Here is a 17,369-nt window from a genome sequence, read left to right on the forward strand (position 1 = left end):
AAAAAAGTGCTAGTTTTCCCCCCAAGGGGGCTGCAAAAAGATAAGTGCTTGGAGCTGGCAGAGGAAAGTCATTGGGACTGTTTCCTGTATGGCTGTGTTTTGTCTTCTCCGCTTTTGGAGGTAGAAGCGCCCCAATGTTTAGGCCTGTATGAGCCCTGGGGCTGGGATCTGCCTCGGGGCGTCTGTATCTGCCTCTTTGTGGTCTGTCTGACACTGGAAAGGACCAGTTCTTTGTAGGCCAGTTCTTGCTAAATCTGGGTGGCTGTATCTGTAAGAAATCCTTTACGGTTTGCATAGATTTTGGTTTGTCCTCCATTTTCTTCAACACCTCCTCTGCTTTAACAACAAATAAAGTATCATGGTGTAATGGAGCATCTAATAACTTTGCTTTAACATGATCAGGCAGATTCTGTTCCTTTAACCAAGCATGCCTCCTAATAACAGAGCCCGTAACTGCAGCCCTGCAAGAGGCCTCCACAGAATTAAAACCACATTGCAATGTATGCTTTCCCACTTGTTCACTTGCATGCAATAAATCCTGCATTTCCTTATTTTCTGCACAATCAGAATTCAATAACATTTTCTGTTTTAGCATTGACAGTAAGTATTGCTAATATTTAAGCATATGAAATTGACAATTTAAAGCCCTCACAGCCAAAGTAGCAGAAGTGTAAACCTTTTTTCCCCATCTGTCTAGTGCCCTTGAATCTCTATCAGAGGGGATAGGGATTTTTTGCAGTAGAAGCCTCGACCCCTTTGGGACCCTGAGAAATAGTTTCTTGGTCAGCAGCAGGGTTCTTATAAAGAAATTTATGTGAATCTGGAACCCTGTAGTATCTGTCTGGTTTAACAGGGGCAGGAGGTAAAGAGTCAGGAGAAAGTCCGGGCTCGGAAAATACGGCATTTACAATGTCTAACACAGGAGGAATAGCCAAAGGCCTGTGCTGAGGAAGTAAAAGGAAATCTCCAAGTATTTTCTTAGATTCTGAATAGTCCTGGCTCTCCCAGTGGAAGTGCTCCCTCATGATATGCAGGATTTCCCCAAAAGAATAATCCTCAGGCAGTGAGGCTGAAGGGATAGATTCTTCAGCATCAGAATAGTACAGTTTTGTACCTACCATAAATGTAGATGTCCGATAGATATGCAACTGCAATCATAACATATGGGTTGAATACCATAGCCAAGCTGGGGGTGGATGGAACTAAGAAAGGGATGGTGTAGCTAAAATGCCCTGCAGGACTGCCGAAGCAAAGCCTGCTCGGGATCTGGAGTATAAGAGCAGGTTGTAGTGCTTGGTAAATGTATGCACGGAGCTCCATGTAGCAGCCTATAGAATGTCCTTTGTAGCCACTCCTCTTAGGAAAGCTGTGGAAGTGGCTATAGCTCCGGTGGAATGTGGCCTAATATTGGCTGGCACACCTTTTCCATGGAAAGAATAGCAGAATCTGATGCAGTGTCCAATCCATTTTGAAATTGTTTGTTTGGAGATTGCTTTTCCTTGTACTCCAGCAGCATAGGCTACAAACAGTTGGTCAGACTTTCTGGTGGCCTTAGTTCTGTCCAAGTAGTAGCGTAGTTGCCTGTGTATGTCCAAAGTATGCAGCAGTTTTTCCCCCCTGTTTTGAGGATTGGGGAAGAAAGTAGGCAGGTGAATAGCTTGATTTAGAGACACCCTGGAAATTACTTTTGGCATGAATGTAGGATTGGTTCATAGAGAAACTCTGTCCTGATGAAAAATGAGGAAGGGAGGTACTGCCATGAGTGCCTGTATCTCCGAGACTCTTCTTGTAGATGTGACTGCCAATAGAAAGGCCGTTTTCCATGACAGAAATTGCATTTCTGAAGTTGCTGCTGGCTCAAAAGGAGGAAGAGTTAACTTTTCCAAAACGAAATTGAGGTCCCATGCAGGTACTGGCTGTTTTCTGGGAGGCTTGATATTCTTTATCCCTCTTAGGAACTGTCTTAGCATAGGATGTGAAAACACTGGTGGATCACAATTGTATTTTGCTGAGATTGCTGAGGCGTGAATCTTTATAGAAGAATATGAGAGTCCAGTATGAAACATTTCTGCCAAGTATTCCAATATCTGAGGTATACTCAGTAATGTTGTATCCTGACCCCTGTTGGCATTCCAGATGATGAATCTCTTCCACTTGGCTGAATAGGTTTTTCTGGTGGAAGGTCTGCGCGCTTCCAGTAAGATATCTTGAACTTTTTTGGAAAGCGAGATAGCGGAAGGAGTCATGGTAACCTCCAGGCTGTCAGATGCAATGTTTTCAGGTTTTGATGGACAGTCCTGTAATTGTGTTGTGTTAGAAGCAGGGGCCATAGGGGCAGAGGCCACGGTTTGGTCCGAGTTATGCTCAACAGCAATGGGTACCAGTGTTGCCTTGGCCAGTCTGGAGCTATCAGAATGCCTGTTGGTTGTTCTGCTTTGATCTTCAGTATCACCTTGGTCATCAGAGGTAGAGGAGGAAATGCATAAATTTTTAGGGAATTCCAGCTGAAGGAGAGAGCATCCGTTTTCCAGGCTTGAGGATGGTGGGTCCTTGTGCAGAACTTTTCCAGGTGATGATTCATGTGAGAAGCAAAGAGATCTATGTCTGGTCTTCCCCATGTCTTTGTTATTTGTGAGAAAATGTGAGGATGCAGCATCCATTCGTGTGGATCCAAGAAATTTCTGCTCAGCTTGTCCGCCAGTACATTGTCCTTGCCTGGCACAAACTGGGATTGCAAATGTATCTTCAGACTCGGGGATTTTTCCCAGAGAATCATTGTTAGTCTGCAGAGGGGATAAGAATGAGTGCCCTCCCTGCTTGTTTATATACATACTAAATACTTCATACTAAACAGTTGACACTGTCGTGAGATGTTTGATATGTAAATTGTAAGAATGTGGTAGAATTGTTAATATAGTTAATAAAATCATCGATGCGATCGACAGGCCCAATCCAAAAAATACAGATATCATCTAGAAACCTACAATAGTAGTTACAATAGATGGAAAATTCACTGTTGAAAACTAATTTATTCTCCCATATGGACAATACAATGTCAGCATATGTAGGAGCACAATTGGCACCCATAGAGACACCAGAGATCTGCTGGAAATATTCTCCGGAAAAAAAGAGAAAGTTATTATGTAATACTAGACCCAGAAGTTCAATTACCATGTGAACATCATAGTTGGTAACTTCTGGGCATGCCCATAGGGCCTCCTCTGTCAATTCTAACCCAATATCTGATGGAATAACTGTAAAAAGATCTACCATATCTATGGTGAGGAATGTTACTTCAGATTTAAAAAGGTTAGTATGTATAAACAACAGAGACCAACAGTGAGTCCCAGCTCTACCTTCCAATAAAAATTTTTTTCGTTGAACAAGTTCTTTCTCTAGCGCCTCGGCCAACAGCCTTTACAGAGTAAAACAGTAAAACTCATAAAACACTTGCAATATATACAAAAGAACAAGTAATTAATCAATTATATAATTAAACAATCAAATCACATACTAAATATATTTAAAGTCATAGTCTTAAACAAGACATTGCCAGTTACATTCTCTGTTCATTCCATGTGGTTGCAAAGTCCCAAATTTCATAATCAGAATGCATTCCTTTTGTCTTAACATATTTTTTTGCCTATCAACATCATTATAATATAATGGAACATGTTCCAAAATAGACACTTTTATATTTTCAATATTTCCATGATGTACAGAATTGAAATGTTCAGCAATAGGACTAGTATTTTTATTATTTTTAACATCTCTGATGTGTTCTTTAATCCTATCTGCTAACATTCTTTTTGTTTCTCCAATATAATATTTTTTACAATCACAAAATATAACAAACAACACCCTTGCTCATACATGTATATTTAGCTTTTGTAGTGAAGATTTTACCATTTATTTTATTCACCTCATTCACAACATATTTACATATAGAGCACTTTCCACAAGGGAATGTTCCCAAGTTCTGCACAACATTTAATCCATTAATACAGGGCTTTTTATAAATGCTGTGTATCAAAAAATCCTGTATGCTTTTCCCTTTTTTATATGAGGTCATTAATTTTATATTTTTTAATGATGTTACATCTTTCTTAATGAAGTTCCAATATTCCATAATCATTTTATTACCAATTGTAGAGAAGTTAGTGTACTTTGTAACAAAAAACATTCTCTCCTGATCAGTATTACATTTGTTATTACCTACATAGTTATTTGTTCTAATAGTGCCTTTACTATGTTTAAAGGCTCTATATAAACTATTTTCTACATTATCTGGGTTATACCCTCTAGCTTTAAATATCTTGGCCACTTTATAAGCCTCATTATAAGCCATATTGATATCAGAATTAAGTCTTTTTATTCTAAGAAACTCCCCATAGGGGATAGCTGACAATGTATGAGGGGGGTGACAACTATCTCCCCACATTTTCCAGCTTATTTCATCAAATTTTCTATGAATGCTGGTATATATAGGAAAACCATTATTACCCTTAAGCGAAATATCTAAAAAATTAACCTGATTTCCCTGCTGTATATCACTAAATTTTATGCCAAATCTGTTGCTATTTAATTCATCAATGAAATTATCTGATGTATCCCTGTCACCATGACAAATGAAAATTAGGTCATCAATAAATCTAAAATACCTTAGAACATTCTTTTTGAAAAAAGGCAACCTGTAAAGATGTTCATTTTCAAATAGCCCCATAAACAGGTTAGCATAGGCTGGCGCAAACGCCGCCCCCATAGCAGTACCTGTTACTTGTCTATAAAGGGTGTCATTAAATTCAAAAAAATTGTTCATTAAACAAAATTCCACCAATTCCAAAATATAGTATGTTTTAGGGCTATCATTTAAAAAGAATTTTATAGCTTCTAGCCCCAAAGTATGCGAAATATAGGTGTAGAGACTCACTACATCTACCGTAATAAAATACATATTTTCGCACCAGTGGATATCTTTTATCTTCCCTAAAAAATCATATGAGTCCTGTATATAGGAAGGTAACAGCAAAACTTTCTTTATCAGTATTTCATGTAACATGATACAAAGATTATAAGTAAAGTAACCAAAAGCTGACACAATGGGCCGACCAGGTGATCTTTATGAATTTTGGGTAGGCAAAAGAATTTTGCAATTTTTCTGTTCTTAATATTTATTTTCTTATTTATATCCATTTGACTCAAATAGTGTAATCTCACACCTTTCTGTAATAGTATCTCAAAATCTTTTTCTGCCTTCCGTAACTGACTAATATTGGTTTTGCAATATACTGTGTTGTTATCTAAATGTTGCATGCACATGCCATAATAGTCACAAGAATTTAATATCACAAGTTTTCCCCCCTTATCTGCTTGTTTAAAAACTATATCATGGTTTCTACTCAATTGTTGCAGTTTTTCCCATTCTAGTTTTGTCAAGTTATAAATATGCTTTTTATTCACAAAACCTTCTATTTCCTTTTCCAACATTGTATTTAACAGTGATTCAAATCATAATATATTAGAGTTTTTGCATGGAGGTATGAAATAGTTGTTATCTTTAAGCATATGTGTGCTTAATAAATCATAAGCATTATTTTCCTCTTCACTACCTGATACACATGAGTAAAAAAGCATATTTATAACTTGACAAAACTAGAATGGGAAAAACTGCAACAATTGACTATTATGGCATGTGCATGCAACATTTAGATAACAACACCGTATATTGCAAAACCACCTGGTCGGCCCATTGTGTCAGCTTTTGGTTACTTTACTTATAATCTTTGTATCATGTTACATGAAATACTGATAAAGAAAGTTTTGCTGTTACCTTCCTATATACAGGACTCATATGATTTTTTAGGGAAGATAAAAGATATCCACTGGTGCGAAAATATGTATTTTATTACGGTAGATGTAGTGAGTCTCTACACCAATATTTCGCATACTTTGGGGCTAGAAGCTATAAAATTCTTTTTAAATGATAGCCCTAAAACATACTATATTTTGGAATTGGTGGAATTTTGTTTAATGAACAATTTTTTTGAATTTAATGACACCCTTTATAGACAACAGGTACTGCTATGGGGGCGGCGTTTGCGCCAGCCTATGCTAACCTGTTTATGGGGCTATTTGAAAATGAACATCTTTACAGGTTGCCTTTTCAAAAGAATGTTCTAAGCTATTTTAGATTTATTGATGACCTAATTTTCATTTGTCATGGTGACAGGGATACATCAGATAATTTCATTGATGAATTAAATAGCAACAGATTTGGCATAAAATTTAGTGATATACAGCAGGGAAATCAGGTTAATTTTTTAGATATTTCGCTTAAGGGTAATAATGGTTTTCCTATATATACCAGCATTCATAGAAAATTTGATGAAATAAGCTGGAAAATGTGGGAGATAGTTGTCACCCCTCATACATTGTCAGCTATCCTATGGGGAGTTTCTTAGAATAAAAAGACTTAATTCTGATATCAATATGGCTTATAATGAGGCTTATAAAGTGGCCAAGATATTTAAAGCTAGAGGGTATACAGATAATGTAGAAAATAGTTTATATAGAGCCTTTAAACATAGTAAAGGCACTATTAGAACAAATAACTATGTAGGTAATAACAAATGTAATACTGATCAGAGAATGTTTTTTGTTACAAAGTACACTAACTTCTCTACAATTGGTAATAAAATGATTATGGAATATTGGAACTTCATTAAGAAAGATGTAACATCATTAAAAAATATAAAATTAATGACCTCATATAAAAAAGGGAAAAGCATACAGGATTTTTTGATACACAGCATTTATAAAAAGCCCTGTATTAATGGATTAAATGTTGTGCAGAACTTGGAAACATTCCCTTGTGGAAAGTGCTCTATATGTAAATATGTTATGAATGAGGTGAATAAAATAAATGGTAAAATCTTCACTACAAAAGCTAAATATACATGTATGAGCAAGGGTGTTGTTTATGTTATATTTTGTGATTGTAAAAAATATTATATTGGAGAAACAAAAAGAATGTTAGCAGATAGGATTAAAGAACACATCAGAGATGTTAAAAATAATAAAAATACTAGTCCTATTGCTGAACATTTCAATTCTGTACATCATGGAAATATTGAAAATATAAAAGTGTCTATTTTGGAACATGTTCCATTATATTATAATGATGTTGATAGGCAAAAAAATATGTTAAGACAAAGAATGCATTCTGATTATGAAATTTGGGACTTTGCAACCACATGGAATGAACAGAGAATGTAACTGGCAATGTCTTGTTTAAGACTATGACTTTAAATATATTTAGTATGTGATTTGATTGTTTAATTATATAATTGATTAATTACTTGTTCTTTTGTATATATTGCAAGTGTTTTATGAGTTTTACTGTTTTACTCTGTAAAGGCTGTTGGCCGAGGCGCTAGAGAAAGAACTTGTTCAACGAAATAAATTTTTATTGGAAGGTAGAGCTGGGACTCACTGTTGGTCTCTGTTGTTTATACATATATTTCTTGCTTGCTGTTGTTCAATTATTAAAAAGGTTAGTGTTCACATTGCGGAGAAAGGCCCATGAATCCTTGAGAATATAATCATGTCTCCCCCATAGTTCCTTCAATTTCCAATCCAAAAAATTGGAAATATTGTGGGTTTTGGACCCTTGTGCCGCTACTATAGGTCTCAAGGGCGGGTCTGATAAATTTTTATGAATCTTGGGCACTCCAAACATTGTGGGTACTCTAGGGTCAGTATTGTTGAGATAAGAAAAAATATCCATTTCAATGACTTCCTGGTCTACCAGATCTTTAATGGCCAAATCAATCTTTTTGTATGATAAATTTATCTCATGAATAGAGGCCGATGTATATTTAGTATAGTCATGTAAAAGGTTATACATTTTAGCTTCATACAAATTCTGCTCCATCAAAACTGTCCCCCCACCTTTGTCTGGTTCCATAACCCTCAGGGAAAATTCGTGGCTTAGATCGTACAGTAAAGAGCTTTCTTCTTGACTTAAGTTAGCTACATACTTGGCTTTGCCAAGTTCCTTTCTAAGTTGCTGCTCAATCCTAAATTCCAGGTTCTTAAGTTGGGGGTGTAATGGAGGGATAAATGTACTGGACTTCCTCAAATGCAAACTGGGAGTCCCGAGGGTCCCCCCAAACAAGTTCTCTAGATTTAGTTTACGTATGAGTAACTTCAAGTCAAGAATGGTATGAACTATACTACTACATCTGTTAGGAACAAATTTAAAACCTTTCATAAAGAGTTTGAAACAAACGTCAGTAACAGGAAAATCACTATAGTTATAGATATGGTAGTCATCTTTGGTATACATAAAATAGTCACCTATTTTAGTTTCTGTAAAGTTACCAGTGACTACCAATCCTGTTTCCTGTTCTTTCTCCATCCCCGGGGTTGCCACCCTCCCCCCTGATGCTGGGGGGATAGCTTCAAGGAAGGGCGAGTCCCTACTGGTGGATACCCCTGTTGACGAATCCGTTCTGACCTTCGGGGTAAAAAATCATCCTCATTCCCCTCAATCTGTTGCTGGTTTTCAACAAAAACCTCAGCTTCATGCTCCTCCTGAATAAGTGGCTCAGGGTCATCCCTATTAGTGTTACGCTCTGTATGGTTAACGGATGTATAACGTCTGTAGAAAGGTGGATTTGGATACTGTCTACCCTCCTGATACTCTTTGATGTCCCTACTAAGCTTCTTATATTTTCGGTTTAAAACAATGTCACAATGCTCGTCTACCCCTTTCCTAATATCATAATATCTTTGTTTTTCAACTTCAAACAGTAAATCAGTAGTGACATTCTCATTATACTTAAAAATATCAGTTTGCAAACAGCTTATTTCTTTGATGTTTTTCTTAATAATGGCCTTGACAATGTCAAGACCACATTGATCAAAGGCTTGAACCAAGTCCATGTGAAAATCACTGCCAGGAATAACCTGGTTGGGGTATTTATATACCCGTAAACCCTTGGGTACTATACTTTTTTTGAGACATTCAGTCAAATAAATATTGTCCAGCTCTAAAGTTTTGTACCTGTATAGAGCGTTCTCTAATAAACGCAGCGACTCCTTAAAAGTACGACTGTCCCCAGTAGTACGAGCTCCTTGCTCACCGAAGCGAAAATTGGGTTTGGTGTTAACCCATTCCTGGAACGTAGATAACGGTGTTCCAACCCTCCCCTGTACTTCCAATGGAGGGTCTGGCAAAGGATTGTGAACTTGTTCACGAAGAACTGCTGGCGTACAATGGAAATCAGTCCCGCCTGGTAGCCCAGTGGTTTCCGGTGGATGTACATGGACCAAACCATTAGATCTGCCGAATGCAGGTGGAGCTGCCAAATTGTTTGTAACAGATTTTAAAACTTCAAGTTGGTCTGAAATCAAATTATTAATGCCTTGACCCAACGTAGTAAGTAGATTAATGAGAGCAGTCAATTGACCCGTGAGCTGTTGGATACCATCCATTTCGGACCTGTTGGAATTGCCATGGCTTGTGCCCTGGCCTTCACCAGAGGTGGAAGAACCCGAACTGGCTTCCATAACTAAATCCACAAAAGAAAACGCTGTAATCACAATAACAACCAAAAACAGCTTGACCAGTCCAGAATAATTCCACCACACGGTAAAAAGCTCACAATGAGGTACCACAGAATCCAAACCAAGATTTATTATAACGTCACAGTAAGTTGGCAAATACACGTTTTCGTCGGTAAAACGACTTCTTCAGATAAAACCATGTTCAAAACAGCTCTTTAAATACACTTCATAACCATCAATTATGATGTAAGATAATTAAACAATTACATAATTAAATAATAAAACCATGTACTACAATTTTAAAGCTACAAGAATGAATAAAATAAATTGTAAACGTATTAATGCTTTTTACCGTGTGGTGGAAGTATTCTGGACTGGTCAAGCTGTTTTTGGTTGTTATTATGAGGTATTTGTTTACCACAAGACAAACAATTATTAACTTTCTCAATTTGTTCTGACATCGGCTGAGGCAAGAAAAAATGTTCCCCAACGGGGTACTTAGCTTTTAGATGACTTCGGTACTGAAAACACAGGAGCTGACCGACCGGCACTTGCGAACTGCTTCTGCTTCGGGCACCGCGCGGCAAGAAAGACTGGAGAAGATGGCGTCGGCTGATGCCTTTATACTCAAGCCGTTCTGACGTCGGACAGGAGGCGACACCAGCCGACGCCGGACCCAGACTTTGTAATCCGGCCAACCGAGGGCTGCCTGAGGCAGGACAACCCATATGTTATGACTGCAGTTGCATTCTTGAAGGGCATCCACATAAGGAGGAAGAGAGTATTCCTGTTCAGAAGAGGAGTCAGAGGAAATGGAAACCTGATCTGAAGATTCATATTCTGTCTCTAGCCTAGGCCTCTTGTCAGGAGGGGGATGGGAATAAGAAGTTATGTACCTACCATAACGTTCCATGTTAGTTGTCTTCTTCTCGCCTTCTTTCTTGCTGGTTGGGTTCGGAGCCGATCCTCGGCTCCGACTCGGCCATCTTCAAAAGCTCGAGAGCTACTTACTGGCTCGAGGCCCCCTATATCCCATGATGCCTGGCGCTAGATATCCAGATCTCGTTTGGTAAGTCTAACTACAGACATAATAATAATAATAATAATAATAATAATAATAATAATAATACAGGAATCCTGTCCTAGAATGCATAAATCCTAGTGGAGAGACTACTAGTCAGATGGAATAGCCAGAGAAGACTCAGCCAGTGAGAAAAACATAAGGAACTCTTCTCGGTCTACCAGGATAGAGGGATGGAGGGTGGGATGCAAGAAAGAAGGCGAGAAGAAGACAACTAACATGGAACGTTATGGTAGGTACATCACTTCTTAATGTTAAGTTGTCTATCTCGCCTTCATTCTTGCTGGTTGGAACAGCGTCCCTAGCACCTCAATCCTGGGTGGCTCATCGGAACAGACTCTTCAGAACAGTGGAACCAAAATCAGCTCTGCTCCAGGAGGCCACATCCAGCTTATAATATGAAATAAAGGTATGAGGATTGGCCCATGTAGCTGCCGCACAAATAGTTTCCATTGGCAATCTTGCCTGAAAAGCCACTGAAGTAGCTAGAGCTCTAGTGGAGTGCCCTTTTGGTTTAGCAGGAAGCACTTTATTCCTTAGATGATATATAAATGTAATAATAGATGTCAACCACCTAGATAAGGTTACTTTCGACACAGGTAGACCTTGTTTACCCTCAGCATAGGACAGGAACAGCTGGTCTGATTTTTTGATTGGCTTAGTTCTATGCAAGTAAAAATGTAACTGTCTATGAACATCCAACTGATGCAATTTGTATTCCGCCTTGTTGGAATAATTTGGAAAAAACATGGGCAGATCAATAGACTGATTCAAATTATTGTCAGAAGAAACCTTTGGGAGGAAGGAAGGATAAGTCCTGAGAGAAACTCTGTCATTGTGGAAAACTAGATAAGGAGGGCGAACACAAAGAGCCTGAAGTTCAGAAACTCTTCTGGCTGAAGTAACTGCAAACAGAAGAAGGGTTTTCCAAGAAAGAAACTTCAAATAACAAGAAGCTGCAAGTTCAAAGGGGGGCAGTATCAAGGAAGCTAAAATCATATTTAGATCCCACGGAGGCGGGGGATCTCTCACTGGGGGCCTGAGTAAAGTAGTCCCTTTGAGAAAGGCTTTACAAAGCTTATGGGACATGATACTAGTATCTGATAGACCTGTATGAAAGTTTGAAATTGCAACTGAACTCTAATCATGGCAGAAGAAGATCCAGCACAAAAAAGTTTCACTAAAAAATCCAAAATATGGTGCACAGGGGCTGAAAAGGGATCTATATTCCTAGCCTCTGCCCAGAAAGAGAAACGTTTCCACTTACTAGCATAAGTCTTTCTAGTGGTAGACTTATGCGATAAGATGATTTCACACACTGAGTGGGAGATGTTCAGAAGCCTGGCTAAGGTCGGAAGTGGAGCAACCAAGCAGTTAGCTGGAGAGATTGAAGGGACTGGTGCAGCCCGCCCGATTGATGGATCAGGAGGTCTGGAACTGTGTCCAGGGTTGCTCCAGAAGGTGATGATGCAGGAACGGGAACCAAATTTTTCGAGGCCAGTAAGGGGCAATGAGGATCATCTTGCATCCCAATGAGGTATTCGTTTGGGAATCAGGGGGAACGGAGGGAATGCATAAAGAAGTCCCTGAGACCAATCGTGAACTAGAGTGTCTCTGGGAGAGTGCCCGTGAAGAGGGAGGAGAGAGAAGAAATTGTTGCACTTGCTGTTGAAGGGGGTGGAAAAAAGGTGCAAGCAAGGCTGATCCCATTTGCAGAAGAGTTGTTCCACCACTGTCTGACTGAGAAACCACTTGTGAGGCATGAGAATTGCTCTGCTCAGCCTGTCCGTTATAATGGTGGCCTTCCCAGGGATGTGCGCTATCAGAAACCGTTGGGAAGAGATCGCCCACTGCCAGAGTCTGAGTGCTTCTCGACATAGGGGGTAGGACCTGGTTCCGCCCTGCTTGTTGATGTACCACACTACTGACATATTGTCTGTTTGAATTGCAAAGGTCCCGGTGGGAAGAGAGTTATGAAGAGCTTGCCACGCCAAAAGCACGGCCCTCATCTCCAAGACATTGATATGCAGATGGTACTCGTGAGGCTGCCAGGTGCCTTGGACTGTTCTTCCCTGAAAATGCCCCCCCCCCCCAATCAGGGAGGCATCCGTGGTCACCGTAGCCACTGGAGGAGGGAGAGCAAATGGTCTGCCCCGGGGTACTGATAGGGAAACCATCCACCAAGCAAGTTGGTTTTTGCACGTCTGTGTTATCATTATCTTGTGAGACATTGGAAGTTGCTGGAAAGATCATTGGGTGAACAGCATCCACTGAAGAATCCTCATACGAAAACGGGCATGGGGAACTAGTATGATATCCGCTGCCATGAGACCCAAGGTTTTTAGGACGAATCTGGCCTGAATTTTTTTGCATCCTAATAAGACCTGCACATGTTGGCGAATGTCTAGCACTATGTCTAATGGAAGTCTCGCTGACATGTCCTTTGTATTTAAGTTTGCGCCTATAAAGGTAATAGATTGACAAGGCGACAATGCAGACTTTTCGAAATTTATTGTGATGCCTAGCTTGGAGCAAGTTTGGTTGGTGTAGTCTCTGGCTTGCAGCAGGTGATGTCTGGTGGTAGCAGTAAGGAGCCAGTCATCTAAATATGGAAACACCTGGAATTCTTGCCGTCTCAGGTGAGCGGTAACTACTGCCAAACATTTGGTGAACACCCTGGGGGCTGTGGTGAGACCAAAGGGAAGAGCTCTGAACTGATAATGACTGGCTCCCAGCCGGAAGCGAAGGAATCTTCTGAAGTGTCTGTCCATTTTTATATGGCAGTACGCGTCCTGAATATCTATGGAGCACATCCAATTGTCCTGACCCAGAAAGGGTAAAATGGACTGTAGTGTGAACATCCAGAACTTCGTTCTTTGAACAGACCTGTTTAGTCTGCTGAGATCCAGAATGGGTCTCCAGTCCCGTCTTTTTTGGTATCAAAAAGAACCTTGAGTAAATTCCGGTTCCTTGCTGATCTGCTGGGACTGACTGGATGGCTCTTTTTCTTAGCAGTTTTGAAATTTCTTGAACTGCTTGATCCCTTAGATTGGGTGGAACATCTGGAAGGGATGTGTTGGGAATGTAGGCAGTGCGAAAGAAGGGGATTTTGTAGCCTTCGGATATGATAGACAGTACCCATTTGTCTTGTGTTATACTTTGCCAGGCTCATGGGTACAGCGATAATCTTCCCCCGACTACCTCCGAAGGTTGACAGCCGGGCAGCACTCCAGGGATGCTGGAAGGGCTTGTCCGAGAAAGATTCTCTTTGGCCCTGATTTTGCAGATCCACTCTGCCCTGAGGGCAGTGTCTATTGTTGTTCCCTCCTCTGCCCCTGGAGGGCAACTCTCCACATGTGTCAGGCATGGCTCCTTGGGGTTTCCGGAACCACATCTTCCCACTCTTCTGACCCTTGGGATACGGTCTTGAAGGAGTGGAAAAATGGACTCCCACAGCAGAGAGAGTCTTGCCTTCCTGCTCACACCTGGTAAGGGTATCGTTCACCTGTGGTCCAAAAAGAGCAGAACCATCAAAGGGGGTGTTGGTGAAAGACGCCCTGAAGGGTTCCGCAAAGTTACATAACTGCATCCAAGCATGCCTCCTCAAGGCCATGCCTGTGCCTGCGGCCCTACTCGCACCATCGGCTGCATAAGAGAGGAGCCGCATGGAGGAGTTTACTACCGAATTAAGAGTCGCCAGCTGGGTGGCAACCTTAGCCTGGGCCCCCGCAGCTGATGGATCTTGAAGGGTATCTCCTTGCTCTTTAAGGAGATCCATTTGAAGGTGGGTAAAGTGGCACAAGTAGTTCAGCAACCTCATGGAGAAGGTCGCTGAGGAAAACATCCGCTTCCCATATTTGTCCATCGTCTTGGATTCCTTATTAGGGGGATGGACAGACGAAGAAGTTTCAGTCAACTCCTTTTTTGTGGCCGCTGCTACCACCATGGCATCAGTGGGAACACCCTTCATCAGAAATTGCTCGTCTTGTGGTGCAGTAATAAATTTTGTGGGTCTTCGGGGGGTTGGTTCCACTGTGTCTGGGGCTGACCACGCCCTCCGAGCCACCACTGACATCAGTGGATCGAAAGGCGGAGACACCCAGGAGGTGGAGGGTCGGGATTCAAACGCGTCCAGGAATACCGACTCATCCTTGGAAGGGTTAAGGGTAGTCCAGTTTCCCCTCTGCCTAAGTATCTCAAGAATGTCTGAGAAAGAGACGCCCTTCAGAGGGGGATCTCAGGGACCCTTCCGAATCCTCCAAGTCGGTATCTGAAGTGACAGACTCAGGGGAGTCAACATGCTTCCTCTTGCATTTCCTCTTTCAAGGGGGCTCCTCTGAATGATCAGGGAAGGCCTCGGAATAGGAAGATACACCCAATGGGGTGCCCTGGGGTGCTTGTTCCCCACGCCTGGGGTCTGGAGGAGGGGCGGAGGCAGACACAGGCACCATGGAGGGAGGAGCCGATGAGGCTGCTCGTGGGGCTGATTCAGAGGCCAGCACACTCCTCATGACCTCGAAGGTGCCCCTTCCCGATACCGGAGAACGTTCCAGCTCCGAAGAGACCAGAATCCTTCCCGGCACCGAGAGAGATGGCTCCAAAGCTGATGTAGGAGCCGAACTCACCTGCGCCGAAGCTCTGAGAGGGAGAATGGGGTCGGACAAGGGTCGATGCCACTCGCCCCTCGGAGCCGACGAGGGAGTCCCGGTGCCCAGATCCCTCCAAGGACGGCACCATGGAGGCGATTGGAGCTGACGGCAGAACCGAAAGGGAAGGTATCGGTGCAGACGGTTCCATGATCTGAGCCCCAGCAAGCTCCGGCTCTGAACTCAAGAAATGAGTCGAAGGAGGAACTATTGCGGAGCTGAACCTTGATGAGGGGGGCTGGATAACATTTTAGCCAGGGCCTGCAATTTTAGATGCCTGCTCACCACTCTCTCCAAATCATGGTCAGACAGTCTAGAAGACCGAGAAGAGTGCGATCGGTGACTTCGCTCCGACTGCAACAAAGGCTACCCCGGAGCAGAGTGTATTTACTCTAGTGATGGAGATCTGGAGCGTTTTCAGCTCCCTGACGGTTCCGACACCAGAGTCGGGGCCGACTGGGATACAGGTACTTCGGTTCCAGCCGGAACCGAAGTTGAAGCAGACGCCACACCCGATGATGGCTCCGAACTGGGAGCAGATGGCTTTGTTGGCTTAGAGGGTTTCACTGGCTGGGCCTTAGCTGGTGACCCTTCAGGTTTGAGCAAACCCCTAAGGATTAGCTTATTCCTATGCTCCTGCAGGACTCTAAAGGCATGACACACCGAACAAGAGTCCTGCAGGTGTAGGGCGCCCAAACAGTAGACACAAGAAGTGTGACCATCTGTCAGCGACATCTTCTGACAGCATGAGTCACACTTCTTGAATCCAGATACTTTCGAATCTTTAGACATTCCTGTAAAAGAGGAAATATCAATCACAGAGAAAAAAAACAACAGAAGGGAAGTAGGTAACTAGTAAAAAGCACACACACTCAACACAAGTTACCACACCCTAACAGCACACACACACACACTATAATCTAAGAAATAGTAACCAAACCTGTTGATATATAACAATTTCTAATAAAACTACTATATTGAGGAACAAGGATTAGCCTCTAACTAAAAACGGCTACCTTGAGAAACAAAAGGGGACGGGGGGGAGGGGAAAACTAACAAAAAACGAGTTTCCGAGGGAAAGGAGACTAAATTACAAATAGCTAACTAGACCAGTAAAACTACTATAACTACTATAAATAGAAGTTATGTCCTTACCATAACGTTCCATGTGGAGTGTTCATCTCGCCTTAGTTCTTACACATGGGTTCGGAGCTGATCCTCGGCTCCGTGCCGGCCTCTTGCAAGCTCTGCATCGAGAAGAAGCTCGAGACAATCTAATACCCACAATCCCCCTCTGCCTTTACCTCAGATCTAGTTTGCAAGCAAACCAATCTACATAATAGCACATTCATGCTTACACACATATACATATCTAAACAGACACATATAAACATATATGTGTATACCAACTATGTACACAGAATAATAACAGTATCAAAAAAAAAATGCTTCTGGCCAGGCATCAAAGAACGTTCTTCCTAAGGGTGGGAGGGTGGGACTGTAAGAACAAAGGCGAGATGAACACTCCACATGGAACGTTATGGTAAGGACATAACTTCTATATGTGATAGTGTTCAATCTCGCCGTTTGTTCTTACACATGGGTAGCGTCCCTAGCTCCTTGATCCTGAGGAACTCACGGGAGGACGTTCTTGAGCACAGTGGAACCAAAGGTTGCCCTGTCCCTAGAAACCTTGTCTACTTTATAATGAGAAATAAATGTATGTGGCTTAGACCAGGTAGCAGCCGCACAAATAGCATCCAGAGGTAGGCGAGCTGCATGAGCCAAAGACGTAGATATTGACCTTGTGGAATGTCCTTTGGGTTTGTGTAAAAGGGGTTGATTTGCAGAATCGTAGACATAGATTATACAATCCGTTAACCATTTAGAAAGAGTTCTTTGGTAACTGCAAGTCCTTTCCTGCTATCAGCAAAAGCCACAAAGAGTTGATCTGTTTTCCTGTGATCTTTTGTTCTATCCAAATAAAACCTTAGCTGTCTGTGAACATCCAATTTGTGTAACATATACTCCATTTTGTTGGAGTGGTTTTTGAAGAAAGTGGGTAATTCAAT

At 41.5% G+C, this 17,369-nt stretch overlaps 1 protein-coding gene across 1 annotated transcript in view; it reads right to left on the reverse strand.

The window, feature by feature from the left end:
- WDR44 (WD repeat domain 44) overlaps window positions 1-17,369 on the reverse strand; it is a 1,972,396-nt gene that overhangs the window by 702,841 nt on the left and 1,252,186 nt on the right. The window contains 1 exon segment of the mRNA XM_044057470.1: window positions 11,480-11,496. Within this exon segment, the coding sequence (XP_043913405.1) occupies window positions 11,480-11,496 (17 nt within the window).

The sequence above is a fragment of the Protopterus annectens genome, chromosome 15.part0 (genome assembly GCF_019279795.1).
Source record: "Protopterus annectens isolate FY-2018-M chromosome 15.part0, PAN1.0, whole genome shotgun sequence".
NCBI classification, from domain to species: domain Eukaryota; kingdom Metazoa; phylum Chordata; order Ceratodontiformes; family Protopteridae; genus Protopterus; species Protopterus annectens.